Raw genomic sequence first — 27925 nt, 5'->3', positions numbered from 1 at the left:
TAATGAGACAGCCAGCCAAATGACAGTAGGGAGTGAGTGTTAAACACCGAAGCCCCCAGGCTTGGAGGAAGCAGTATGGGAAGGTGAGGGAGAGTTCGAAGACAGCGAAAGAAAACCCAACAAAAAAAATAAAAGACTGGGAATCATAGTCAGAGCTCACATATCTATAGATCTTTAAAGTTTACAAAGTACTTTCCTCACAATCCTCTAAGGTAGGAAGTGCAAGAGTCATTATTCCTCTTTTTTACAGATGAATGGGACTTTGTTATGCCATGATGACTCTCCACATAGCCTTCTCATTCATTGATCTTCTCATTTGTATCATATTTGTAACCCTAATTGTCAGCAATTCTCATTGGCATGGTTCATAGGATTTAAAACTGGGAATGGTTTAAACCTTGGAGATTCTCTTGCCCAGGGAGGATTCTTAAGCTTTTTTGCATCTCAGACTCACTTAGGCAGTCTGGTAAAGCCTATGTAGCTTTTCTCAGAATAATATTATAAAATGCATAAAATAAAATGCATAGGATTACAAAAATTGAAAGGAAGATGTAATTTTTTCCCATCCAAATTCACAGCCCCTCCTAAAATCTGTCCATGAACTCAAACTCAGGTTAAGAACTTCTGATCTAGTTCAATTCTTCTGGAGTCTAGGAGGGGAAGGAATTTCCCTAGGTTCACACAGATGTGTATGTTCACAGGTGAGTTCACACAGGATTTGCACCCTGATCTTTTGAGTCCAAATCCAGTGAGTAGAAAAGAGCACTGAAGATAGAGTCAGAAAACCACAACCCTGTCTGAATCATTTAACATCTCTGGGCCTTCTTTTCCTTAACTGTAAAATGAGATGACTGGACAAGACAATTTCTAAGGTCCTTTCCAGCTTGACATCTGTGATCCCTCAGTTCTCTTACCGTTATACTGCCCTGACAGGGCCCAAGAGCCTTTTCAGGGGATTTCTTTTCCTTCTTTTTGGCTTGAAGCTTTCACCATTTCCCCTGTGCTCCAGTATACTGAGATCTACTTCCAATTTGCAAACCCACGGTTTGAATTATTGAAGTTTGTATTTTAAAGGAAGAAGAAAACAGAGGGACCCCTGAAAGAATAGACTTATGTCTCAAATATGTGCATAAATCATGAATCACTTGCATGGGACTGTGAGATCTGAAGGCCATAATTCCTACTGCTCTGTTGGGGACAAAGGTGTTCATTTTGTCCTCTCTTTCTAGACTTCTGCTAGTCCTCATGGCTTTCCTCAGCTCCTTAGTCTAACAGTTGACAGTTTCCCAGGCAATGAGAAGGCAAGTGTCTAAAATTCATCGGCCTTTCAATGTCATGGTCCATGGGCTCCTGAGTCATCTTTCTACTGTGAGTGACAGCTTTTCTTCTGAGACAGAGACAGAAAGAGAGAGAGAGAGAGCACCTAATGTGTATATTTATCTGTGTGCAGATACACAGAGACAGCTAGGTAACATGGTGGCTAGAGTGTCAAATCCTGTCTCAGACATTTACTTAACTGTGCGACCCCTGACAAGTAACTTAGCCTCAGTTTTCTCATCTGCAAAACAGAGATAATGATAACACCTCTTAGGATTATCATGAAGATCAAATAAAATAATGTATATAAAGGATTTTTCCACAGATTTTAAGGTACTACGGGGATGTTTTACTATTACTACTATAGCTATAATAATAATAACAATAACTATTACTATTATGTCTTATTCCCCTCACTAGACTGCAAGTTCTAGAGTAGGAATATGGTCCTTTTTCATTTTTGAAGGCACAAGCACAACTTTGCATATATAATATGAACCAGTGAATATATATTGCACATATAATAGGCAATCGATGAATTGAATCTATTTAAATATTTAAATATACATGTCTTACCTCTCCTACTAGACTATATACACTCTGAGGGCAGAGCACTCCTCAATGGACTCCAGTTTGCCCATCCCCCATACTCTACACATGTAGATACTTAATGTATTTGCTTAATTAAATTACAATTTTAATTTTTTGTATCTCTTAAAAATAGCACAGTAAAATGAAGGAAGGGAAGAAGGAAGGAAGGAAGTTTCTGAAAGAGAAGGGAAAGGTTGGGGAAATAGAAGGAATAGGGAAAAAAGCTGGGAATTAAGTGAGTAGAAAAGAAGGAATGAAGAAAAAACTGGGAGCTGGAGCAGATAGTAGGTAGATAAATGTGAGAAACTGGGGAAAACAAAAGATGGGATAGTAATAACAATTTACATTTCTCTGATGCCTAGTGATTTTCCAATAACCCTCTTAGCTAAATAATTCATACAATACCACCCTCATTTTACAGATGAGAAAATTGAGGCTCAAAAAGTCTACGTGGCTTGCTCAGTCATATAGATAATCTGTATTAGAACTGAGACTTGAATCTAAGTCTTGTGATACCCAAATTTGGTGTTCTTTACAGTGCTTAACAAAATCATTTACTCATCTATAGCTATGTTTCCACATGCATGTTTTTCACCAGAAGCCCTTCCTGGTCTCCTTCAGTTTTAGTGCCTTCCCTCTAAGATTGCCTCAATTTTACCCTGTATATATCTTCTATCTACAAATGTTATATCTATGTTACTGCATACATAGGTATATCCATGTTGTCTTCCCCTCTAGATTGTGAGCCTCCTGAGGCTGTTTTTACAGTCTCTCTTTGTATCTACAGGGCTTAGCATAATGCCTGGCATATATAGTAGGTGCTTAATAAATGTTTGTAGACTTGACTTACTCATTCACCATTTACTGAGTGCCTTCCATGAAAGTAAATCAAGAGGGTCAAGGGAGAGAAGGAAGAGAGATGTCCATCAACGAAGAAAAAAAGGTACTAACTGAAGAATGCAGGAAGATGAGTGGAGAGATGGAGGCATGAACAGGGAGCCTGAGGAAGACAAGAAGAGAAAAGAAACAACTGGCAGAGGCCTGGTAGATAGGCAAGAATCATAGAAAGTCACTGCAGAAGTACCATAGAGGGAGGGATCTATGTGCAGATATCCAGAGGCAGCTAGGTGGCATGGTGACTAGAGTTCAAATCCTGGCTCGGACATTTATTTAACTGTGTGACCCCCAGCAAGTAACTCAGCCTCAGTTTCCTCATCTGCAAAATAGAGATAATGATAACACCTCTTAGGATTGTCATGAAGATCAAATGAAATGGGAATAGGGACCCGGACAAGACCACTGCCCTCTCAAAAATCCTTAATTAATGGACCAGTCCAAGCCCCTGCTCTTAGTGGGGGGAGAGTGGAGAGGATTTGATTCTGAACCTAGAGGTGTCAAGGACCTCGGCTGAGGTCCTGCATCTATTGCCAGAATAGATGGTGGTATCTGACCTGGGCTAGCCTCCCTTGCTGCACCACTGTACAGTTAACCTATCAAAAGGAGGGAAGCTGGAGGTCTGCCCTCTGGGTTTGACCCACAGACTGGCAGACCCAGACTCAGCAACTTCTCCTTCTTGCCCCTCCCTCTTTCCTTCTTTCAGGTTTCTTCATCCCAGTTCCCAAGCTGCCTGCCTCCCCCATATCTTTCCCTTCCCCACATAGTTTTGCTTTTTCAAATTAAAATTGCATTTCTCTCTCCCTCCCACTCGGCCACCCCCCAGCAAGAAAATTCATAATTTTGTGTGTCTGAGCTGTTTGGGCAGACAGATCCCCAGGGGCAGAGTCTTTAATAACTGAGGCTGCCCTAGGAAACCAGACATAGTGCCAGAGGGCCCAGCTGTGACACATATTTTAGAAGGGAGGGAAATAATCAGAAGTTAGCTACCCTCCCCTCAATGGACTCCAGTTCACCCATCCCCCATACCCACTTGGTCCAAACTTCTCCCACCAGTTTTTTTGGGGGGAAGAATAGATAGTGGGAGGGTAGGAAAAGAAAGAAGAAAACAGGGGTTGGAGGAGGAGGAGGATTGTTGTGGGATGAGGATTAGCTAAGGGAAGAGGAGGATCAGTGAGATCTATGACTTCAAACTGGAATGTACCATAGAGATCATTCAATCCAACTTCTTCATTTTACAGAGAAGGAAACTGAGGCCTAGAGTGCCCAAGGCCAGACTGATAATAAGAGGAAGAGCTTGAATTTGAAACCATATCCTCTGATTCAGATAGAGATGAACTCAAATGGACACAAAGCATGGGTAAGTTGAGATCAAAGGCGAATTGAATTATTCAATGGCAAGGAACTCCATAGATAGATAGACAGACAGACAGACAGACAGATAAATAGATAAATAAACAGAAAAATTGGACTTAAAGTCGAAAGCCCTTGTTTTAAATATTGGCTCTGCTACCCTTGTCTGTGTGACCATAAGCAAGTCACTCCTTTTTCTCTGGGACAGCTTCTTCCATTGTCCAAAGAAGAGATGGGACTAGGAGGTCTCTGAGGGCCTAGCCAGTTCCAAAGCCTATGATGCTAAGGAACAAGGGGAGACTAAGAGACTAGGGAAGAGTAGGGGCCCACGGATGTGACCTCAGTGCCACCTTCTGGATGCTGTTGGCTTTACAGCCAACACCTCCAGTAGCGAGTCCAAGGCCACAAAAGGGATTTATCAGGGTGGAGCCAGTGACTCTAGATTTTTGTGAGCATCTTCACCAAGGGAACAGGAATTCCCCCACACCGTGAGCCAGATCCCCCCACCCAGTGTCCACTATACACCACTCTGTATCCCTTTCACTTTTCCTCTCCAAACAGGCTATAATTCCAGGTCTGTAAACACACCTTGAGCCACCTCCTTTATTAAACCTATATGGGTCTGGACCCTAGAATATAAATCAAGATTTCTCAATTAGTAGATCAAGACTTCTGATTGGACCTCAAAGTTTTATTTAATCAATCTCCATACCACTTACAGATGTCAACCCCAATACCATTCCAGTCAGTGTGTACACACCCCAGCCCCAATCCCACCTTTCAGTGATCATAAATAACACTTAGAGAGACAGACTGACTCTGGCCTGACCATCACCTCCACACCTTTCTTATATTTCTGGCCCAGTCAGTATGGGCTAAGGCAGTCTTCCCACTACTCCCCCCTCACTTCTCCCTTCCCTTGGCTCTTGTTCCATCTGCTCCTCCTGTCTGGTCTCCCCCTCAGCTGGTACTGCAGGAATATAATGGGATGTTATATTTTTTTCCTGATGTCCTTCTTGAAGGTGGGGAGCAGGGCACTACTGCAACCAGAAGCAACAGCACAGCCACTCACACCATGGCTAAGATGGAGAGGAGACAGTGGGAGGACCCCTGGGCTTTGAAGTGGATTCTAGAGATGCTTCCCCTGTTCTGCATGGAAGGGGTCAGAAGGACCAGCCTTAGGATCAAAAGTGCTTAGTGGACAATGTGTATCCACATGCCAGGAATGCCCTGTTGAGGCTTTGGGTGAGAGATGGGGGGATTGTGCCAATGGAAATTCCTTTTCTGATTACTAGACCACTATCTCTTTTCCTCCCTCTTTATGCAAAGGCAACAGTGTCAAGAGGGGAACTCTGGGGCCTGGAAATGTTAAAGTCATTACTAAGGGTCTCAAGATCTTCTGAGGTCACTGCACTTCCAGGGTCAGACAGGAAGCAGGCAGCCCCCCAGTCCTTCCTCCACCTCTCCCTCTGCCTCCAGAGCAGGAGCTGCTGGTAATGCTGCTTTCTGTACTCTGGAGCTTTGCTCCCACCTCAAGATGCCCTGAGCCTCAGTAATCCCTGGCAGCCCCTGACACCCATGGTGGCTCACTGTCCTTCTTGTTCTGAAATGCGGCTATCTTTGCCATCCTCCTGGGTGACTGGCTGGCCCCGAAGTAAGGTCTCCTGCACAGGGAGGGGCTCCTCGTCAATCTCCTGGGGTTGTTTTAGGCCCATATTCTCTGCCTGGAGAACCTGTTCAGGACAAAGAGTCGTGTTGAGGCCAGCAGCCTTTACAAAGAGAGTTCTTCCCCTGTAAAACAAGGAAAGAGCATCCTGCTGAACTCTCTGAGGTGTAAGAGGAGGAGGTGAAGGAGGAAGGGACGTGCATGCTCCCCCCTAGGTGCTCCCCAGTATGCAGTAAAGGTATGGGGACCAGCAGAATCCTAGGCTTCTTTCCTGGGCTCCTTCTGCCACCTGCTGGCCATACCATGAATCACAATAGTCTTTAACCCTCAAAGGGAGGAGGGATGGAACCAAGGTCATAACTTCTAGAGTGATTAAGTACTTAGAGATGATCTAATCCAACCTTTTCATTTTGAAAAGGAGAAAAATGAAGCCCCAAAGTGTTAAGTGACTTGGCCAACATCACATAAGTAGAACACAACAAAGCCAGGATTGGAACCCAAGTTTTCAGCCTCCAAATCCCAGTCATTTTACCCCTACCACAAAGCCACAGGCCCTCTCTTTCCTCCTCCCCCAGATCCTGCCTTTGCTACCACCTCTGAGGCTTAGGGAAAAAACCATAAGCACCTGACTTGTCAGAAGACTGGAAAAAAGTCAGGTATGTTAGCTGCCAGACCTTGATGCCTGGATTGCCACCAGCTGTGAAGGGAGGTCAGGTTCAAGCTCCAGGAGAAGGAATAAGTAGGGAATCATAGAGTTATAGAGGATGCAGTACAATGCATTTTACAGAGTAGGATACTGAGGCCTGGAGAGGGGAAGGGACCTGCCCAAGGTCACACAGAGCCCAGACTCATACCCTGTTCACCCAATTCCCAGTCTAGTATGGGCTTTCTGCTTCACCAGGAGGGCGCTAACAACCAAGTTCTGAGGCACAAGAAAAAAATAAGCCTCCCTGGGTGGCTCTTATCCAAGTAATGAGAGGACACTGGCCATGACGATGGAAAGGGAAGCCAATTCTTGCTGTCCAAATGTGGATGTCAGTGACTCACTCTCTCTTCTTCCAGTCTGCTGAACCCTGTCTAGATCTCAGGAAATAAAACTAGCTCAGGAAATGACCTACCTTGTTCTTTGGCTCCTTGAAACCCAGACCTGAATGGGAAATTTAGAGGAGAAAGATGTTAAGGTCAAGAAAGAGAGACTTCACCCTGTGCCTTTTCCTTTCCCTCCTTGGGTCTTGGTCCCACCTCTCCCCAGGAGAACCTCCCACCACTCAGTCTGACCCCAGACTCACATCTCCAGTGCAACAAGCCTATGATAACAAAGAAAATTACTGCTGCGATGGGGATCAGCACGACGAGACCCATTCGAGATTTGGGACCTGGGGAAAATGGGACTTGAGAAAAACCTCCCCAAGCATCTCCCATTCCTTAGAACCTTTTATTTTTCCCACTTTTCCCATCCCTGGTCCACTGCCCCATCCCCTCCACACTCCACCCCCACTCAGAATCTTTTCTGTCACACAGAATGCTAAAACATCTGATCTGGAATAAGACTTAGTGATTAACTGGTCCAAACCCCTCATATTACTGATGAGGAATCGGTGGCATAGAGAAGTAAAATGACTCATTCACAGTCACATAGCTAATAACTGGCAGAACCAAGGAGTAGAACCAGGTCTCATGACTTTTACGTGAAAGGTTCTTTCCACTGTCTCTACCTTTCTACTCTTTGCTGACACATAACTCCAATATCTACCTCATCCCTTCCAGTACCCCACCCCAAATCTAGCTTTTGTCTTCTGCCATTGTCCATCCATAATTACCATCTTGGCAGAGCACATCTGTTTTATCTGTCCCCTCCTGAATTTCCACCAGTCCTGTGGCTTTGCACCTGGATAGACATAAGAACAAACACACAGGGAGAGAGAGAGAGAAAGAGAGAGAGAGAGACAGAGAGAGAGAGATTAAGTTTTTCCAGCTCATGTGGCTTCAAGGCCAGAATTGGGGGAATCAGATCAATCAATAAGACCCTGCTCCTCTGTGCAAGGGATAACTGTGGTCCCTGAACTCAAGGAGCTTAAAACTAAGTAGGGAAAGCAACCTTAATTAATGCATGATTCAATTCAAAAACAGTGATAACCCTGCTCAGCATTTCCCTCACAACAGCCTTGTAAGGTAGGTAGCACTGGGATTATTGTCCCCATTTTGCAGATGAGAAATCTGAGTCACAAAGACTTTCAGTGATTTGCCCAAAGGACAAGCATCAGAACCAGAATTCATAGATGAATTCTAGGTCTCTTGACTGACTCCAAGTCCAGAGCTCCACCCACTAGACCACACTGTACAGAACAGTGCATGATCTAAGTGCTAATGTATGGACCATGAGTGCTAGAAAGTTCAGAAAAGGAGAGAGGAAAAAGGATGATGTAGTCAGGAAAGGCTTTCAGAGAGAGGTGAGATTTGATCTGCATCTTAAAGAATGGATAGAATTTGGACAGATTTAGGGAAGAAGGTGTATTCTAGGTCAGAATACTCTATTATATTATAAAATCACAAATTAAGAACCAGAAGGGACCTCGAAAGTCATCTAGTCCAACCCCTTTGTTTTACAAATAAGGAAATAGGTTCAGAGAAGTGAGAGACAGAACAAGGCCTTGGATCCTCCAGTTTCAAACTGAGTGCTCTTCTGACTGCACCATAAACAACAGAAACAAAAGCAGACATGTCTACAGGAATGCTGCATCAGGCAGTGAGCAACTGTGTGGAGAGAAGGCAGAGGACAGAGGAAAGAACACTAGACCAGCACTGATGTTTATGAGGCCTGTCAACTCTCCCCTCTTAAGGCCTGCTTCCTCCTATCTGTGAAATGGGTACAATCATATTTGCACACCACGCCTCTCAGGATTTTGGGGAAAGAAAAATGTATTGCAGACCTTGCAGGAACTATAAGAATGTGGGCTATTGTCATTAGTGTTCTAAGTCCTGGAGAGTTATGGGAAATAAAGTTGGGCAGGCATTATTATAAAGGGCCAGGCAGAGGAGTTCAGACTTGATTCATTATCCAACAAGAAGCCCCTGGCAGTGTTTGATCGGTTTCAAGATAAAAATGAGTGTTTTTCAGAAGATGAATCTGGGGCTTGTGCAGAATAGAAGGGAAAAGGACATGAAAGGCAGGAAGACTAGTTAGGAAACCACTCTAGTAGTCTGTCTATGAGCTGATGAGAACCTGGCCATGAGAGGGGAGGCAGAGAGACAGAGACAGAGACAGAGACAGAGATGGAGACAGAGACCACAAAGGAATAACCAGCAGCCATGGGGACCAGCTGATCTTGGGGGGTGAAGGAGAAGGAGGAATCAGAACAAAGAAGTCTGGTGTCATAGAACAAGTACTGAATTCAGACTGTTTGAATCCCAGCCTTTCCACAACTTGTATGGCATGTGGCAAGTTGTGTGGCCTCCCTGATGCATAGCGTTTGCACCTGAGAAATGAAAGAGTTGGATAAAATGATATCTGAGTTCCCTGCCAGATTGAAATCTTACAATCTCCATGAAAATTTTTGCAAATCTCTGTGATTCTCCGTCCAGGAAGGGTCATAGGTGATCATAGTTTAGGAAATTCCTGAGATCCAGGAAGGTTACATGCAGGTGCTCTAACACCAAATCCAGTGCTCCTTCCACTTAATAACCCCAGGATGAGATGCTGGGAGGGGAGACAGCTAAGCCAGAATGACAAATGCAGAAGACTTAGTTGGATTAGGAGGCGCTTCCTCACTAGGGACTGCTGCTGTTTTCTGGGCCATTGTTACTCAGTCACAACACTTGAACACATAGGTGTGTCGTGAAAATGTTTTGGGTATACCCTGAATGTCTGAATTCCTCTCAAACTTTTGCTATTTTGTGAACAGAAAAATAAAGTATGGGTAAGGGGGTGGTTATGGTGGAGAGAAGAGGGGAGAGGGAAGAAAAAGGAAAGGAAAGAGGGAAGGAAGGAAGGAAGCAAAGAAAAAAAAGGGAGGGAAGGATGAATGGAAGGAAGGATATATGGAAGGAGGGAGGGAATCAAGGAAGGAAGGAAAGGAGGGAAAGGAGGGAGGAAGGAGGGAAGGAGGGAAGGAAGAAAGGAGAAGAAGGAAGGAGGGAGGGACAGAAGAAAGGAAGGAATGGAGGAAGGGATAGAGAGAGGGAGAAAAAGGAAGAAAGTCTGTATAGAAAGGCAGAGTAGAAAGTTGGTATGAGGAGAAGCAATCTGATATAACTGGACTTGGAGTAAAAAGACATAGGTCTGGGTCCCAACTCTAATGCTTACTTGACTGACCTTGAGCAAGTACGTCATTCAACCTCTCTAGACTCAGCATCCACATCTATAACATGAGGAGAATCATTCTCAAACAGGCACTAGCTGCAAGACCCTGGGCAAACCACTTAACCTTTCCCTGCCTCCATTTTCTCATCTGTAAAATGAAGACAATAATAATATCTGCATGGTTATTGTCAGCATCAAATCAAATAATATACAAACACTTTATAAACCTTAAGATGTTACAGAAATTAGCTGTTATTCTTTATGTTATTGTTACTATTATCCTCCTATTAACTGCTTCACAAAGGAAAGTTCTTTATCAACCTTGAAAAATGTAGATGAGCTGTTGGTCTTCTTTTCTAGTTGAAAATATGGGTGTGCTAAAAGATGCACAGCCGCCCCAGTGGATGACTAGGAAGGATGGGAGAGAAAGGCCTTCATGTACAATAATATAGCTTTTCAATTTCCCAGGCATGCCATGGACATAAGGCCCAGGAAGCACGGCCCCAGGTGAATGAATACTCCGGGGCCCAGTACCTGGTCCAGGGGTGGCACTTTTCAGAAGTAGATGACACATTGGAGAAAAAGCCTTTCTCACAACGTTCACAGACGGTGTCAGCAGAACCTGTGCCTGGGAAAAGAGAAGAGAGCAGAATGGCTGTCATAGACATTAAGAACCAATAAACATTTATTGTCTATTATATACCAGGCGCTGTGCTAAGCACCAGCCCTCAAGGGGCTTACTATCTTAATAGGGGAAGAGAATACATAAAAAGGAAGCTGAAACATGGATGGGAGGGCAGAGCATACTCAGCACCGGGGTTATGAAGTTCTTGGAATGAAACCAAGCAGAGCAGCTGATGGTAAATGATGTTAGCTGGGAAAGCTTGAGCCCTTTATATAGAGAGGCCTTGGGGAGAGTTCATTTCTCTGCCCTCCAGTCCTTTAATCAGAGAGGAAAGGCCCCTGAGGCTGTCCCCTTGAGGTAGGTCTGGAAGGTTATTAACTCAGGCTCCTTTGGCCTATGGAATGAATGGCCATTCAAGAGCAAGGGTCAGGAGTAAGCCTGACACCAGCTGACCTGTCCTTGTTCTCCAGTTGCATCCTGCAGGAGAACTTCGAAACCTCCCTTCCTGCCCCTTTCTCTTGTCCTGGAGCTGGGAATGACTGGAACTTCTGGCAAGGGAGACAATGGAAGACATCTAGTCCCTGCTGGATGGTGCCAATCTAGGGTCTGAGGACCTCTCCTCCCCATCCCGATTCCTTTCCTTTCTTTGGAAGAAGTAACAGGAATGGAAAGTGGGAATTGTCCGACTAAATGCAGATAGAAGAGGTGAAAAATAGCTTTTCCCTCCTCAGCTTTGGTCCTGATCTGTCTCCCTCACTCTCCCCATACTTCCTGGACTAGAATATTAGATATGAAAGAGACCTTAGAATATAGAATATCAGATCTGGAAGAGACTTTGGAATACACAATGTCAGAGCTGGAAGAGCTTAGAGACCATCTAGCTGAACCTCCTTATTTCATGAAGGAGGAAACTGAGGCAGTCTCTGAGTAGGGACACTCACCAGCTGTCTTGACACCAAAACCTGGTGGGCAAGGGCTATGGCTGTTGCAGGACTCACACTCTGGAGTTGCACAGTGAAAATCATCTGTGCAGATGCAGATAGTGTCCTTTTCTGAGGAGCCTTCCACCTGAATCTTGAGGTGCATATCTAAGCAGAGAGGGCAGTGAAGGGCCAGTGATGAGAGGAAAAGTGTGAGATCTCCACACCCAGCTCTTTCCTGCCTGAGAATCCACTAACCCACAAGCACAGGTACAGTGGGACACATGCCCTCTCCCTTTCCCCTGGTTCCCCACCATCACCATCATCCCCACTACCACCATCATCACCACTATCACCATCACCACCACCATTCCCACCACTAGCACCATCACCACCACCATCCCCACCAACACCACCACTATCCCTACCACCACCATCCCCACCACCATCCCCACCACCATCCCCACCAACACCACCACTATCCCTACCACCACCATCACCACCACCACTCTCTCAACATACTAGGATCGCAGTATTTGTGTTGATGGCAGTATTTATCATGGTTCTGGGAAGATTGGAACTCTCCCTCTTGGCAAGGCTCACACTGGGTTTCAGTGACCTCACTGCAATCAGCAACCAGCTTTGTTCCTGGAAGATGTCAAGAGAAGAGAAAGTTCCAGCCAGGCCAGAACCTCACATTTCTATAACACACTGAGGTTTACAAAGCACTTTTCTCACAACAGGCCCTAGAAGGTAGGTCCTACTGTCATTCAATCAGTCCATAAGGATTAAGTGCCTACTATATGTTGAGCACTGTACTAAGCATATCATTGTACCTACTTTAGAGATGAGGAAACTGAGGAATGGGGGGATCATATGATTAGCACACATTACAATATATGTATATATGTGTCCAAAGTCACATGACTAGTAAGTATTAGGGTCAAAATTTGAATCCAGGTCTCCTATTTCCTAGCCTAGTCACATTTTCATATACCTGGAGAGCATTTCTCACAGCAGATCCCATTCACCAAGTACTGGTTTGCCTCACAAGAAATGGATGGTTTCATATGGACCTGAAAAGAGACAAATCACAAGATTCTCAAATTTGGAAAAACCATCAGACTAGCTGCCTGCCTCGAATTACAGGAATGACAACTATCTGGCCTGAAAAGTTTAGATCAGAGGTGTCAGTAATACTCCTGAAAGCCACCAGAACTAGATTAAAATGCAATTGGTAAATATTTAACAAAATAAAATAAAAATACAATGGAACATAGATAATGTTAATAGGTGGTTTTCTAAATCAATAAATGCCTATAAGGATCCTCATGTACAGTTTAGTGACCTCCATACACTAGAACTATTCAAGAGACTTAAATGAGTCTGAATCATGAGGTTACAAGTGAGAGTTCCTCTCCTCATTTGGCCTCTGATCACTGGCAGAGTGAGGGTGGCCAAATCTCTGAATCCCTCAGTGCCTCAGGCAGCTCTAAAACCCAGGGTCAGAACAGTGGCTTATCTGCATGGGTAGAGGGAAAAGGGTGTTGTTGACAAAGTTAAATTTTCAATGTGACCATAGACATATCCAAAATCAACACAGGAAACCTCAGGATTTGACCTATTGTCTTGATGTTTATCTAGACTTAACAAAGTGAGGGAGAAAAGGTTACTGACCCAGATGAAACTTAAAAGTGCATCCTGGGTTTCTGGAGAGCCAGTTATTAAATGTTTACCAGCATGCCCCCTAGGGTTTCATTATCTGTAGCTCTGTAAGCCGATGAAATCACAGACCCAGACCCCAAAACACAGATGCACCCCCCCACACACACACACACACACACATACACACACACATTTAAAATCACATTACAGCTTCAGCCAATTGTAATGGTAAGAGTCAAAGAACCTACTTTCAGATTCTAGTCCGACACCTATGTGACCATGGGAAAATCACTTACCATCTCCGGACCTCAGTTTTCCTATTTGCAAAGTGGGAGAGGTTGAGTGAGATGATCTCCTAAATCCCATTATCTTAAAAATACCAAATGAAGTGGTCTAAGTTGGAGCTGAGTACTTCAGTGTGGAGTTAGAGGACTTGAGATTCTGGCCCAGCTTTGCTACTTATTCTAAGTCAAACCCTGTTCTCCTAATTGTTGGTCTAGTAATCTTTCCCCTGAACAATGGAATGGCTTATCCAGTCTCTGCTTAGACACTTCCAGTGACAGAAAACTCCCTACCTGATGAGTCAGTCTATTCCTACTCTACCCCTACACCATCCTGCCTCTCAAGGGACCCCTTTCTCTTCTCTCCATTTATTATTGTCTTCAAGGCCCATCTTCCACACGTCCATTTTCATTATGGCTTCCTGCTTCCCTCTATTCTCTGTCTCTGTCTGTCCCTGTCTCTCTGTCTTTGTCTCTGTGTCTCTGCCTGTCTTTATCTCTGTATCTGTCTCTGTCTCTGTCTGTCCCTTCTCTGTCAGTCTTTGTCTCTGCATCTATCTCTGTGTCCCTGTCTCTGTCTGTCTTTGTGTCTCTGTCTGTCTTTGTCTCTATGTCTATCTCTGTCTGTTTTTGTCTCTGTGTCTCTGACTATGTCTCAGTCTGTCTTTGTCTCTATGTCTCTGTCTATCTCTGTCTTTTTCACCCCCAATACTACCACATTCTTTTATTGGACCCAACTGAAGTCGGTTGAGTTTGTTGCAGGTGAGCTCTGGCCTTCAGGAAAGCTAGCAAGACAATACATATGTATGCCAATTAATGACATTTTACAGCCAGTAGCAGAACCCCCAGCACCTTATACAGCAAACTTGAGAGGACTGATTCAGTAACAGCTTACAAAGCAGATGAGTACACAGCAGATGTTTGCCCCCCCCTAGTAACTTCAGCCTTCTCCCAGGGTAGACAATCCTGAAGGGGGCTGGGTAAGAATGTGGGTGGCTAAATACAGCCATCAGAGGATCCCTGGGCTAGAAGGACACCCTTTAATTCTGTATCACTTCCTTTATTTTTTGGTCCAGCAGTCAATGGCAGAGATCCCCTCTGAAGCATCTCCACAAATACCAATCATTTTCTGCTTGCACCCAGTCAGTGACAGGAGCCAGTCCATTCCGCTGTTGGACAGCTTTTATGTTAGGAAGTTCTTCCTTATATGGAACTAAAATATAATGAGAACAAAACACTTTATAAATATTATTTATCCTTACAACAACCCTGGGAGGTAAATATTATTATCATCCCCATTTTACAGTTGAGAAAATTAGGTCTGAGAGAGATTAAATGACTTTCCCAGGGTCACACAGATTCTAAGTGTCTGAGGTCATATTGGAACTCAGATCTGCCTCATGCTAGGTCCCACACTCTAACCACTAGGCTACCTTGTTGAGTTTAATCCCTCTTCACATGATAATCCTTAAGGTACAGTATTTAAAGAAAGCCATCATGACCCTGATAAAATCCATTCTCCATCCAAGTCTTTCTCCCCAGTTCTTTCAATCTCAAGAGCCAGTTGGTGGTTCAGTTGGCCTGGAGTCAGGAAGACCTGAGTTCATACTCAGCCTCAGACAGTTACTAGTTTTGTGATCCTGGGATATATAATGTTTGTTTCCCTCAGCTGTAAAATGGAGAAATAAGTAGCACCTACCTTGCTGCCTGGCACCATAGTAGGTGCTTTATAAATGCTGGTTCCCTTTCCTCCACTGATACAGTTTTGAGTCTTTTCATGTTGGTTGCCTTCCTCTAGACACTCAAGTTTGCCAACATTGCTCCTAAAATACGGTATAGGTATCCATGGGGACAAAACATAATGCTTCAGATGAGGGCTGACCAGGCAAACAAGTGGGATGCACATGACTTTCCTGTTTCAGAATCATACTATTGATTCATATCGAGCTTTCAGCCAACTAAAACTCCCAGGTAATTTTCATGAACAAGAGTCTGGCCCCATATCCCCCATTTTATATTGGTATAGGTGAGTTTTTAGACCTAAACACAGAATTTTATGTCTATCTTATGAAACTGAAAATGTAAATAAAAAATTCAAGACATGCTATAATTAATATTAAAAAATTACCTCAATGACAAAAACCCCATACAAGCAGATAGTCCTGAATTTTAGTGGATTGGAAGGCTGCCATTCAGTAATACTCTAAGTCTCTGAAATTTAGGAAAGTACACAGCACCCCAAATGGGAAAATAGCTAGTCAAGCCTTCCAGCCTAAGTAGGCCCCCTAAAATACAACAGCCTATGGCTCTTACCATACAATGGTCATTTCAGCTACACATACACACACACACACACACACACACACACACACACACACACACACACACACACACACACCCCATTAGATCCAGTTAGAAGGCACTTTAGGGATCATTTAATTCAACTCCTTCATTTACAGAGGAGGAAACTGAGACTCAAAGAAGAAACTGAAGTCCAAAGAAATTCAGTAATTTGCCCAAGGTCACATAGATAATAAGTAGCAAAAGCAGAATGGGGACCCCTGTTTTCTAACCCTAAATCCAGTGCTCTTTATACTGTAACACAGGAGAATTACCACTAAAATAACAGGTCACAGTTACATAGGACTTTCACAGTTTGCAGTTTTGCAAAGCCCTTTAGTGCCAGTATTAGTATCTCTTTTATATAGATGAGCAAACTGAGGCTTGAAGTGTGGACATGATTTACTTAAGATCACATAGCTAGCAAGTTTTGCATCTGAGCCCAGAATCTGGGACTTTTGACTCCAAGTCTAGTGCTCTTCAGTCCAGTAACCAATATCATTAACTCCATCATAAAATAGAAGAGAAACCCATCTCCAGTGAACCTGTGACCAACCTATTACAAAATACTCTCAAGTGCACATGGCTAAAGAATTCTTCTCCCTATTTTGGGGAGCTCAGCCCTTGCCCAGTGGCAAAACTTGGAATGAGGGGTTAGTGAGCCTGACCCTACTACACTTCACTACCTTTCTACCAGCCTCTTCCCCCCATGTGGTCCCTTCCACAAAAGCTCTTTCTTCCACCTCTGGCTTCATCCTCCGTTCTCTATATCTCTATTTGCCCTCTTAACTTTTGTGCTCAGTGAAAATGAAAGTGAGGGAAGCAGAAGTGGCTTTCCCCTTCCTCTCCCATCAGGAACCCAACTCCTTCCCAGCAATCCTCCTAGGCTTGTTTATTCACTCTAGAGTTTTACAGTTCACTGACAACTCCCCCCTCCCCCCCAACTGAGTGAAATGGGGTGCGTAACAGGAGGGAAGTTATGGGGGGGGGACACAACACAGCAGACCAGGTACAAGGGGAATTCCCAACCTCCAAAATGAGGAACTATCCAAAAAACTGAGAGGGGCGTGGCTCTTTATAAATTCCCCAGTGATATGCTTGGGCAGTTCTGAGTTTCAGAGTGTGTGTGTGTGTGTGTGTGTGTGTGTGTGTGTGTGTGTGTGCGCGCACGCGCGCCAGAGAGAGAGAGACAGACAGAGAGAAAGACAGAGAGACAGAGAGAGAGACAGAGAAAGCTTCAGAGAGACACCATCATCCTGGGGCAGTACTGAAGTCCCCTCTGAGAGACAGTATGGTTGAGAGGAAGAAGCCTTTGCCTAATTCAATGTGGGCAAGTCACTTCATATCACTGAGCCCCAGTTTCCTCTTTTGTCAATTGCAACAGTTGAACTAAAACAGTCTCTAAGGTCCTTTCCAACTCTACCATTTCATAAAGCTTAGGTCCTTGTCATGGTGTGGTCTAAGAACTAGGAAATTCTGATGTTTTGTATTCTACAGGTCCTTCCAGTTCTGACATTATATGTTCATAGGATCAAAGATATTTGACATGGATTTTAGAAATAGATCTAGTCTAACCCCTTCATTCTTATGAAGAAATTGAGGGATAGAGGGGTGAAATGAATTGCTCAAGGTCACACAGGTTCTAAGAGACAGATCAGGGATTTGAACTTGGGTGTCTGATTCCAAATTTAATATCTCTTCCACTGATTTTGTACTTCCCTCTAAAATCCCTTCCAGTTCTGATATTCTCTATTCTACTGTTTCCAATTTTGGCATTCTGTTTTCTGAACCCCTTTCAAATCAAACATTCCAGGATTCTCAGTTCAAAAAACAATTCCCAATGATTTGTTTAATTTAATCCCCTGATGCCATCCCTCAAATTGTGTCCATTTCTTTGAGTTAGGGATCATAGGGTATTTCCCTGGGCATTTCCCCTGCGACCAGAGCAGGGGTCCTATAAAGATGTGGTAGCCTTGCCTGCTGTGTCTCCCCCTGCCCCTTCTCTAAGGAGTTTCAACTCTTCATCTATCCTTCCCTCTATCCCCAGAAAGAGCACAGAAGGGAAGCACTGATAAGATTCCCCCCACGTTATGGAGGATCCCATGACCATGTTACCAGATGCAACAGCATCCTGTAATATGAGCAAAGGGACAGGAAACTGGTCTTATTCCACCTCTTCCTATTCTATTCCATTTCCTTTCTGGCCTAGATACAACCTATCTGTAACCTCCTCAATTCTTTAGTCAGCCAGTCCCAGGGGTTTAAGCCAGAACACAGACTCCCAGGGCCTAGTTCTGTGCCAACTGAGAGGCTGTCTCCCCTCTTTCTCTTTGACGTGTCAGTGATAGAACTCACACAAAAACTCTGGACTGAACTGGACATAATACAAACTCAAGGAATGTGGGATGAATTGATTCAGCTCTACTAAGACACTGATTTCCTCAGACCCTTAAAGCTTTCTGCAAGGAGCAGACCATGGATAAATGACCTATTGTCTGGCAGTTAGTGGGGTGACCCACAGCTCACTCCCCATAAATAAGGAGAGTTGTCTTCTGCCACCAGGTCATTTCCCTTCCCCTACCCTCTCTCTCTCCCTTATGTTCAACTTTCAGCTTCTCCCCATCTTTCATTAGTTGATCTCAAGAAAGTAACTCAAATGTTCTGGTAAATGGTCTGGTGAAGGAGGAACCTCAGAGAGTCTATTATCCTCATTTCACAGAGGAAGAAACTGAGGCGTAAAGGGAGCACCTTTCAGGATCCCCTAGGATCCAGACTATGGCTAGATGGGTGAGCCCTCTCCAAAAAGCCCTGCTCTTCTTTCCATCTCATCCCAAGTTTTAGATCCCAGCCAGGCCTCCAGGGAAGGAGAAGGGGAATGAAGGGGTAGGAAATCAACTCACAGCGGTGAAAACGCAGGCCCCCAGCAGACAGAACAGGATCATGGCTGGACTGGATGAGAGCTCCAAGGCAGGTGAGAGTGACCCGTAGCCGGCGTTTTAATAATCCCGTACACACCACAGGGAAGCTCCACCCATAACATGGGCTGGCCACCTCGAGTCAATCGTTAATGATGTTGGCGGGAGAACTAGAAGCCCGGAGAGTCCCCTGGACGCACCTCAATTGAGTCTTTCCCGTGGATATTCTGGGCTAGGACAGTTTTCCGAGATCCAGTTGAGAAGACTCTTTTCCTAGCACCCTGAGCTTCTCTCCTCTTCCTTCCAACTCCTGTAGTGAAATCCCAGAGGGCAGGAAAGGCAGGAAAGAGGTATCCTGTCTGTACTCCAAGGATTATAAGAGCCCTGAATTGAGACTCGCCCGTGGGCCTGGAGACCCTCTGGTTAGGGGCGCAACCCTGCTCCACCCCCACCACGGTCCACCGAGCCGACAGAACTGAAAGTCTGTTCCCCCCCGCCCTCTGGGCTCTCTGCCAGCTTTTCTAGAGGAAGTCCCCTGGGAGAAATGCAGCTTGAGAGGAGAGCGGGGGTGTTGGCAAGGAAAGGAGTTTCCCAAGCTGAGTTTCTCTTTCATTCCTAAGGAAATTCCAGGCTAAATGAGGGACCTGGGAGGGTAGGGAGAAGCGCTTCTCTGTCCCAACTGTAAGACCGAAACTGACAGGAAGACCAACCATAGTTCATATTATTTCAGCAGCACTTAACAATCCTAGTGTCAAAGTTACTGCCATTTTACAAAACAGAGAACTTGACTCAGGAGTCCTCGGCGGGACTAGGCCTGATGCCAGATTTCCTGACTCCCACTTGCTCCTCAAAGAGAAAGGACTTGTCCTTGTGCCCTCACCTCCTAGCCTGATGCCTGACACACAGTAGGTAGTTAATACACACTTACTGAAAGATTCAGAAGCTATAAAGAATAGATTTCACCATTCTTTCTTCCTAGTATTATGAGTGTTTTAAGGGACTTTAAGGATTATGTAGTCACCACCTCCCCGTTCCAACTCCAGACTTTCTTTTAACAATCAAGAATATAGTCATTGTTTATATTTCTGTAGCAGAGAGCATGCAAAATGTATTTACCACCTTCATTTTAAGGGGAAAAAAATAGAAGCCCAGAAGGGAAGGAATTTTGCCTAAGATCAAGAAATCCAAGGCAGAACATCTCATTTGAAATCCAGTGATCTTTGCATTACACACAGGTTTACAAAATCTCTATTCCTCACCTCCCCAAATCTGTGGTTTCAAAATCTTGTAAAACCTTATTCCTCCTACAAGAATCCCCAAGTGAGAGTTAGAAAATCTGGGATCCAAGCCTGGTTCTGCTGGACTTCTGGTGACTTTAGACAAGCCCAAAAAGAGACTCCCGCCCACCCCATGTTCAGAGAAAGTGCCATTCAAAAACTGTCACACACAAATCATACACCGTCTCGTTAAACTTAAAAAAAATTGTACTCAAAATTCACAATTAAATTAATTTAAAATTCACAGTTAAATTAAACAAGATTAAATAAGCATCAAAGAAATAGGAGTAAACTTTACAATTACATTTCCATAAGTGTTTAGCATTTATATTTTTGAAGCTATTAAAGTTTAAAATTGTACTACAACTTCTGGGGACATGCTATGTGCATATGTGTGTATATGTGTACATATATACCTAGGTGCATCAATTATATATGGATGCAGAATAACTATGAGGTAATTGGGAGCATAGGCACCAGCAATAGTGGGAATCAGGAAAAGTCCCATGTAGGATGTTGTGCTTAGGTTGAGCTTTGAAAGGAATGAGGGATGCTAAGAGATGATGATAAGGAGAAAGGACATTCTGGGAATGAAGGAATGGCCTGTGAAAAGGTTCAGAGACTAGAGATGGAATGTTGTCATGAGACACATGAGAAGGTCCTGGGAGTTTGGACCAAGGAAGATGTGAAAGGAAGTAATATTTAATAAGCCTGGGAAAGGAAAGAGTTACAATACATGCTGTAAATGCCAAACAGGGGAATTTGTGTTTGGTCCTAGAAATTTCAAGGAACCAACAGAAGTTTATTGAACAGGGGGCTTGACATGATTGGAGACCTGTTTTAGTACTATTCAATTTGGCAGCTGTGTGGAGAAGAAAGAAACTAGAAAAAGGAAAACCAAATAGGAAGCTATAACAATAGTCCAGAAGAGAGGTAATAAGGCACTGGGCTAAGGCAGTAGTTATGTGAGTAGAGTGGAGATAAATGCCAGAGATGTTATAGAGGCAGAACCGACAGGACTTGCCACCTGACTGGATATGGGAGGTGATGGAGAATGAGGAGCTAAGCATGACTTAGAGAATGAGGCAGTTAGGTGGCTCTGTGAATAGAGCCCTGGGCTTAGAATCAGGAAGAATCTTTTTCCTGACTTCAAATACAGCCTCAGACGCTTCCTAGTTGTGTGACCCTGGGCAAGTCACTTAATCCTGTTTGTCTCAGTTTCCTCATTTGTAAAATGAGCTGGAGAAGGAAATGGCAAACCACTCTAGTGCCAATAAAATCCCAAAGGGCATCATAAAGAGTTGGACACAACAACAACAAAAGAGATTGAGAGTCTGGATAACTTGTAGGAACTTTGTACCTTTAAGAGGAAGAAGAAAGTTGGTAAGAGGGGATGGCCTTAGGGGGAGGGTAATCAAATCTGTTTGGGACATGTTGACTTTGATATGCCTCTGGGACATTCAGTTTGAAATATCCAAAGGCAGCTAGTTGGTGATTCAAGATGAGAGATACTAGGACTGGATATACAGATTTGGGAATCATCTGCAGAGAGATGATGATATACCCATTGGAGTTTATTTAAGTCACAAAAGAGAGTGTATAAAGAAAAAGTAAGGCCAGACAGAGTCTTGGGTTGCACCTACAGTTAGGAAGGGTAATAAGGGTGATGATGTAGCAAAGGAAATTGAAGAGGAACAATCAAAGAAGTAAGAGAGCCAAAGAAGAGCAATTAAAATAGATTCTTACTAGCTGTGTGACTCTTGGTGAGTTACTTAACATCTGTTTGCCCGAGTTTCCTCAACTGTAAAATGGGGGTAATAATAGTATTTGCCTTACAGAGATGAAGGATAAAATGAGATAATTTTTAAAAGTACTTAGCATAGTGCCTGATACACAGAAGTTTCCATATGATTGTTTATTGCCTTCCCCTTTCCTGGTGTCATGAAAACCCAGTGAGGAGAAAATATGCAGAAAGAGAGGGTGGTCAATAACATCAAATGCTGCAAAGAGATCAAGATGGATGAGGACTGAGACATTAGTCATGTTAGCAACTTTGTCCTCTTGTGAAAGAAGAAACAAAACTAAAGGGAAAAAACATGAAAAAAAACAAAGTGAAAATAGTCTGCTTCCATCTGCATTCAAACTCTATAGTTCTTTCTCTGGATGTGGAAGGCATTTTCCATCATGAGTCTTTTGGAATTGTCTTGGATTATTGTATTGCTGAGCAGAGCTAAGTCTATCATAACTTATCATCACACAACGTTGATGTTACTGGGTACAGTGTCTTTAGGTTCTGCTCAATTCACTCAGCATAAGTTCATGTAAGTCTTTCCAGGCTTTTTTTGGAATCAAACTGCTCATCATTTCCTATAGTACAAGAGTATTCCATTACAGTGAATAATACTTTTTTCAAAAAAGGCAGCATGGTCCTCTAAGAATATTTTAGGAGTGCTAAAGTCCAAGATGGAGCTGAATTTGTTGATGAATACTAAGAATAATTTTAAAAAGCTTTATTAGCTAAATTGGGGAGAAAGAAGACTCAGAAGCACTCAAGTTGGATGGAAAACTTATGATGGATGAGGGAATGAAAGCAGAAGTACTCATCTCTCTTATTTTGTGTCTGTTTCTTCTATCAAGGAAAATAGTTTTTCTACTGGAAAGGATGAAATGTAATTGGTTAATAGGATATTAAAGCTAAAGATAAATGAGGAAATAGTAAGAGAGTAGAGCCCTAGAGGAGTTAAGTCATAGGGGAAGAGCCCTCAAGAACTATATAAAAGAATAACTGAATAAATTAATGAAAAATCATTTAAGTGCTTTCTACATGCAAAGCACTGTGTTAAATGCTATTGATTCCAACAGAAAAACAGGACAATCCCTACTCTTAAGGAGTTCACATTCTAATAGAGAGAAATAGTACATATAGGAGAATTCAGCAGTAAGTCAGGTAGGAAAGCTTAGCGGTCTTTAGGGTACAACAGCAAAGCAGCTGGTGATGCCTCTTCTTTAATTTTATTTCCTCTGATAAAAATCAGACTTCTTTCTGATACTGAGTCATTTCATAATGCTAAGGACTTTGATGATGAGAGCTTTCTTAAAGTATTTCTTTCCTTTCTTCTTTCTTAAATAGCTATGACCAAAGAGGAGACAGGGCAGAAGCACCTGTGGAGGCCAGGTCCATCTTTAGAATGCTTGATCTCCTAGATGACAGCTGCAGGGGCTGGGTTAGAAGCAAGGCTGGCAGTGCTGCTATTCTCAGTCCTCTTGGTCTGTGGGTCTGCAATGTTCGTAGAATAGGAAGATCTTCCCTGCCCATTAATAGGCCTAACACATGGAGCCTGTGATCACATGGAATCTGTGGTTACATGGAGCTCAGACTGGGAGGAGCTTGCCCAAGAAGGAGAGAAAGAGCAAGCATGAGCAGAGAGTGAGAGCAGGCAGAGCAGAGAGAGAGAAGCAAGCTGTGAGTGGGCAGAGGGAGGAATTTGTCTAGGGGAACTTGTTTTTGTGGGGAGACCTGACAGAAAGAACGTTTAAGATGTCAGGGTAATCCCTGGATTAGTGATAAGTACCCTGTTAAATCTTACCTCTTGGTATTCTAATGATGTCCCAAATAAGTATTTTGGTTTTGCCTTCAAGGTAGAGAGTTATTTATATTTTGTGAATTTACCCTGGAAATACACATGCATATTCATAGAGGCTGCTATGGGTATTGCATTGGTATTATAGGATCTAGGGGGAATGGTAGTAATAGTTTGATTCACCCAAATGACACACCTTCCTATCTGTCCCCCAGGGGGCTTTATTGCTTCCACTAAGTAGCTTGCCTGCCCTATGGATTGCTTTTGGTCAGGATGACTGGGCCCTTCACCACATGAGTTGCTCCCATGAATGATGGCCTCAAGGATTGGACTGAAAGCACTGTCAGTGGTCTAGGAGTGGGAGAGGTTCTTCTCTTCCCAAAGCTCTTAGAATCAGGATTCTGGATTGTTTCTACTGGAATGTGAAAGAAAGTAGTAGACCAGATGGAGTTGGTGGTTTGACTTGCCTGGCAAGGCTCCTTCAGGAACTGCAAAATGTCACTGCTGCATCACTATCAGGAACCTTTGAGTGCCTGTAGGGAATAGGAAAGATGCCAGAATACTGGAGAAAGGTAGGTGTTCCAATTTTCACAAAAGGAAGTGAAAGGCTAGTGAATTTGGCTTTAATTCCTGACAACTTTAAAACATTTGTAACCTGAGTTGATTACCTGATCACTTAACTATTTGATTTATTTTGCCCAGGATGATGAGAATGATACAGAGAGAGGGGGACTGGCAGAGAGAGACTCATGATCACTCTTCTGCCCCCACCCCACCCTTATTGAAGTAAATGATAAGGTACACATACTTAAAATGGGCAGGACCAAATGGGTGAGATCTGGATGTCAGCAACCAAGACAGGCTGCCTTTCTCTTCTATCTGTGTCCCTCAAGATTCAGATTTCCTGATCACTATGTAGATTAGGGGATTGCCATTACACTGAGAAATATTAGGCCTCCATTAAATGATGGGAGGAACCTTGAGCAGTTATTGCTACATCCAGAATCTCAAGCTGCTTACTGAGGGTCCTGAATACCAGGGCTGCAGAGGCAATGCAGATCAATCTCAAATCCCCAAATTGGCTCCCATCAGGCTGGTGAGCTGGAGGAGAAGACTACCTCTCTCACCATCCTTCTCTTGATTTTCCCTCTACTCTAGAGAAGAGAACTTGGACACATCCCTCTTTTTATTTCCTGCCCATGATCCCCAGTGGTTTGGGAATTTCCCCAGCCACATCTGGTAGAGCTGAAGAACAAGTGGGAGATTTTGGGAAAGTACTGGAGGCAGATGACTACATGCAAGAGGTCTTAGACTACGTCCTTTCAGTTCTGCATTGTTCAGTAAATGATTTGATCATACGTTGAGTGCCTTAGTACTGTGACTGTGGGAAAGTCATAACCAGAGAAAGGAAAATACAGATACCGAGTAGGGGATCTAGAGCTGTTGATTTCATGTTGTTGATACATTGAACTCTATCCTTTCATCCCCAGATTCAATTAAAAAATCAATCAGTGGAGCTGCTTGAAATTGTGAGCTGTGATGGTGGGGTAGTAATCTAGGCTTCTGAATGCAGATTGCCCTCTGGTGACCACGCAAGACATTGCATCCTCTTGGAAGGTTGTACCCAGTGTACCTTGCTTGCTTGCTGTTTGTCCTTAGTTCTCAAAGAGGACCATGACATCAGGACGGTGATGCCATGACATGTACTAGAAAGGAACTGAGATAATTTGTGAGATGGTGGCTCAAGAACAGTGCTGCAAAATGAACAATTCAGATATTGTATTCTCATGCTAGATAATTCATTATGCCACCTTTTCATAGGTGTTAGGAAAGTGGCACATTAGCCAATTAGTTTACAGTGCCATAACTGTCACCCAGGTGTCACATATTATTAAAAGGAAGGTTCCTGAGCATTTATAAAGGGAAGCAATTATCACCAAGAGACAGCAGGTCTTTACCAAGAACAAATCATATTAAACTAACCTCATTTCTTTTTTTAATAGGGTTATTATAATGATACCTTGGAAATGTTAAAGATATAGTATATCTGGATACAGAAAAGTATCTTAAGTTATAATTCAGTTAGGTAGAATTAGAAAGGGCTAAATGATTAGACCTGAAGGGTAGGCAATCATAAAATGGGTTGATGTCCATTTGAACAGTGGTCTCTTGAAGAGATCTGTGTATGATCTTGTTTTATTCAATATTTTTTATCTATATTTGTATGAAAGGATGCTTATCGAATTTGAAGATGACCTGAAGTTGGGACAAATAACTAACACATTGTATGACAAAGTCCAGTACCAAAAAAATCTAGAGAGTCTAAATTGATGAACTGAATATAAGAAAGTAAAATGTAATAGAGATGAATGTCAAGTACTTCACTGAGGTCCAAAAATTAAAAATCTCAAAAGTTGTTTTAGGCATGATTTAGACTGAATTCTCTTATGAAAAGTATTTGGGGTTTTAGTAGACTTCAGGCTTAATGACCAAACATTTCAACTGATCAGCCAAAAAAGTCAATACAATATTACATTAAGAGAACCAACGTATCTAGAACACTGGTGGTGAAAGTGCTGCCACACACTGCCCTGCTCAGAGCACATCTGGGGCAGCATGCTCAATTCCATTAGTCATATTTTTTATCTAATCTCATCCTTTTTATTTGGCATAGCTATGCTTTCAAGCCTTTGTCCCACTTACCCATAAAATCCAGCTCAGCTTGTTTTTCAGCTGAAAGTTGCCCTACCAAGTTTAGAACTCTTGGAATGCTGAAAAAGTGAGAGGGAGGGTCAAATCACTGCAAATCCTTTCTTAGCAGAGACAAAAGAATTCCCCCAAAGAAGGGACACCTTTAATTCTTATAGCATCACTTTTCTCTAAAGAAACTTAATTTTTTTCTTTCTTTCTCATATGGTGGTAGACTCCAAAACAAAACCAATGACTCCTTTTTCCCACTCTAAAATGGCACTGGACTTGGAGTTAATAGGTCTGGGCTGAATGCTGAGCTCCCTCACTCACTAACCATGGGGCCATGGGGAAATGACTTAATTTCTCTGAATTTTAGCTATATCATAAGAATAGATGTACCTTAATGATCTACCTCTCCCAAGAGCACTGTGAGGATAGAATGAGGCAAGTAGGTAAGATAATTTATAATGATAAATCACTAAATAAATGTAACCTACTCACATTTTCTCCTTTAAGTAAAAGTTCCACTCCCTAATAAAATGCCTTGTATATAGTAGGCACTAAGATATTTATTGATAAATTAATATAATTATTGACTGCTACTGGTGTAATATGCATATAGAATTGGTGAATAACAATGCACATATATATATATACAAAAGTACATGCCAACAATAATAATAATGTGTCTATCTTCCCTATAATGGTGCCTCCTTTGCACATATTATGATCATACAATATTCTTTGACAGATGAAACCAAAGAAATAACTGTCCAATAATTTTCTGAGTATCAACAGCGAGGAGAACATAAAAGAGGGAGACATTCACTCACTGTAGATGATAGACAATGTCAAAAAGAATGTCCCACGCAAAGTCCAATAAAAGAAGTACTTCCCTATAAAGTGAGAGACTCTCCAGATACTTCTGTTTGCAAACAGAATTACACAGATTGCCTCAAATTCTGGAATATTATAAGGCATCCTCAACGTGACACAGACTCATGAGCCACATGTTACGAAAGACATTGACAAGCTATAGTGAATCCAAAGAAGGGGAATAAGGATGGTAAGGGAGCTGGAGACCATGCCAAACAAACAAGGAACCAGGGACATTTAGCTTCAAGAAGAAAAATTTTCATTTTCTTTAAGTCTCTGAAAGACAGTGATGTGAAGGATTAGATTTTTTTCTACTTAACCCAAGAGGGCAGAACTAAGAGCACCAAGACAGATTTTAGATAAATATAAGAAACAATTAGATCGAGTAAAAAGGGAAATGGACCACTTTGGTGATAATGGATTCCATCTCACAGTGACTACTTATTGGGAATATTGTTGAGAGCATTTTTTTTTATCCCATTTGAACCAGAAACTTTCTAAAGTCCCTTCCAACCTTGAGATTTTGTGGTTTTGTATTCTACTTTTGTCCAGACTACATCTGGAATATTGCATTCAGCTCTGGCAAGCACATTTTAGAAAGAATAGAGTTCTTTCCCAGTCCCCCAAGCTGTT

At 42.9% G+C, this 27925-nt stretch overlaps 1 protein-coding gene and 1 long non-coding RNA gene across 3 annotated transcripts in view; one reads left to right on the top strand and one right to left on the bottom strand.

Annotated features, from left to right (window-relative positions):
• Window positions 1–10821, top strand: part of LOC140519429 (uncharacterized) — a 31258-nt gene extending 20437 nt beyond the window's left edge. The window contains exons 2-3 of the long non-coding RNA XR_011972207.1: window positions 4044–4162; window positions 10590–10821. This is a non-coding gene — a long non-coding RNA (uncharacterized lncRNA). The remainder of the gene's footprint in view (window positions 1–4043; window positions 4163–10589) is intronic.
• On the bottom strand, window positions 4826–19503 carry CD40 (CD40 molecule). Of its 2 annotated transcripts, XM_072632387.1 has the most exons (9): window positions 18853–19503; window positions 12664–12742; window positions 12189–12314; window positions 11688–11834; window positions 10656–10749; window positions 7642–7709; window positions 7111–7197; window positions 6940–6968; window positions 4826–5888 (listed from the first exon to the last, which is right to left on the bottom strand). In XM_072632387.1, exons 1-9 carry the CDS (start codon window positions 18892–18894, stop codon window positions 5742–5744), a joined length of 819 nt encoding a protein of 272 aa, XP_072488488.1. In that variant the 5' UTR covers window positions 18895–19503; the 3' UTR covers window positions 4826–5741. The 2 variants fall into 2 exon arrangements, with proteins under 2 accessions (XP_072488488.1, XP_072488489.1); XM_072632388.1 differs by lacking the exon at window positions 7111–7197 and having other exon boundaries at window positions 18853–19411.
• Window positions 19504–27925: the final 8422 nt, after the last annotated feature.

This window comes from Notamacropus eugenii, chromosome 1, assembly GCF_028372415.1.
Source record: "Notamacropus eugenii isolate mMacEug1 chromosome 1, mMacEug1.pri_v2, whole genome shotgun sequence".
Lineage (NCBI taxonomy): Eukaryota > Metazoa > Chordata > Mammalia > Diprotodontia > Macropodidae > Notamacropus > Notamacropus eugenii.
Note: the sequence above shows the minus strand (reverse complement) of the source record. Positions and strands in the feature narration are given on the sequence as shown.

What these genes read in the sequence shown, in the direction of transcription:
- CD40 (XM_072632387.1), bottom strand. Translation starts at nt 18,894, where the DNA reads ATGATCCTGTTCTGTCTGCTGGGGGCCTGCGTTTTCACCGCT. An exon ending in ACACAAATACTGCGATCCTA is followed by an intron (nt 11,835 to 12,188) that starts GTATGTTGAGAG and finishes CTCTCTGCTTAG; the next exon opens with ATATGCACCTCAAGATTCAG. An exon ending in AGATGTGCTCTGCCAAGATG is followed by an intron (nt 7,198 to 7,641) that starts GTAATTATGGAT and finishes CATTTTCCCCAG; the next exon opens with GTCCCAAATCTCGAATGGGT.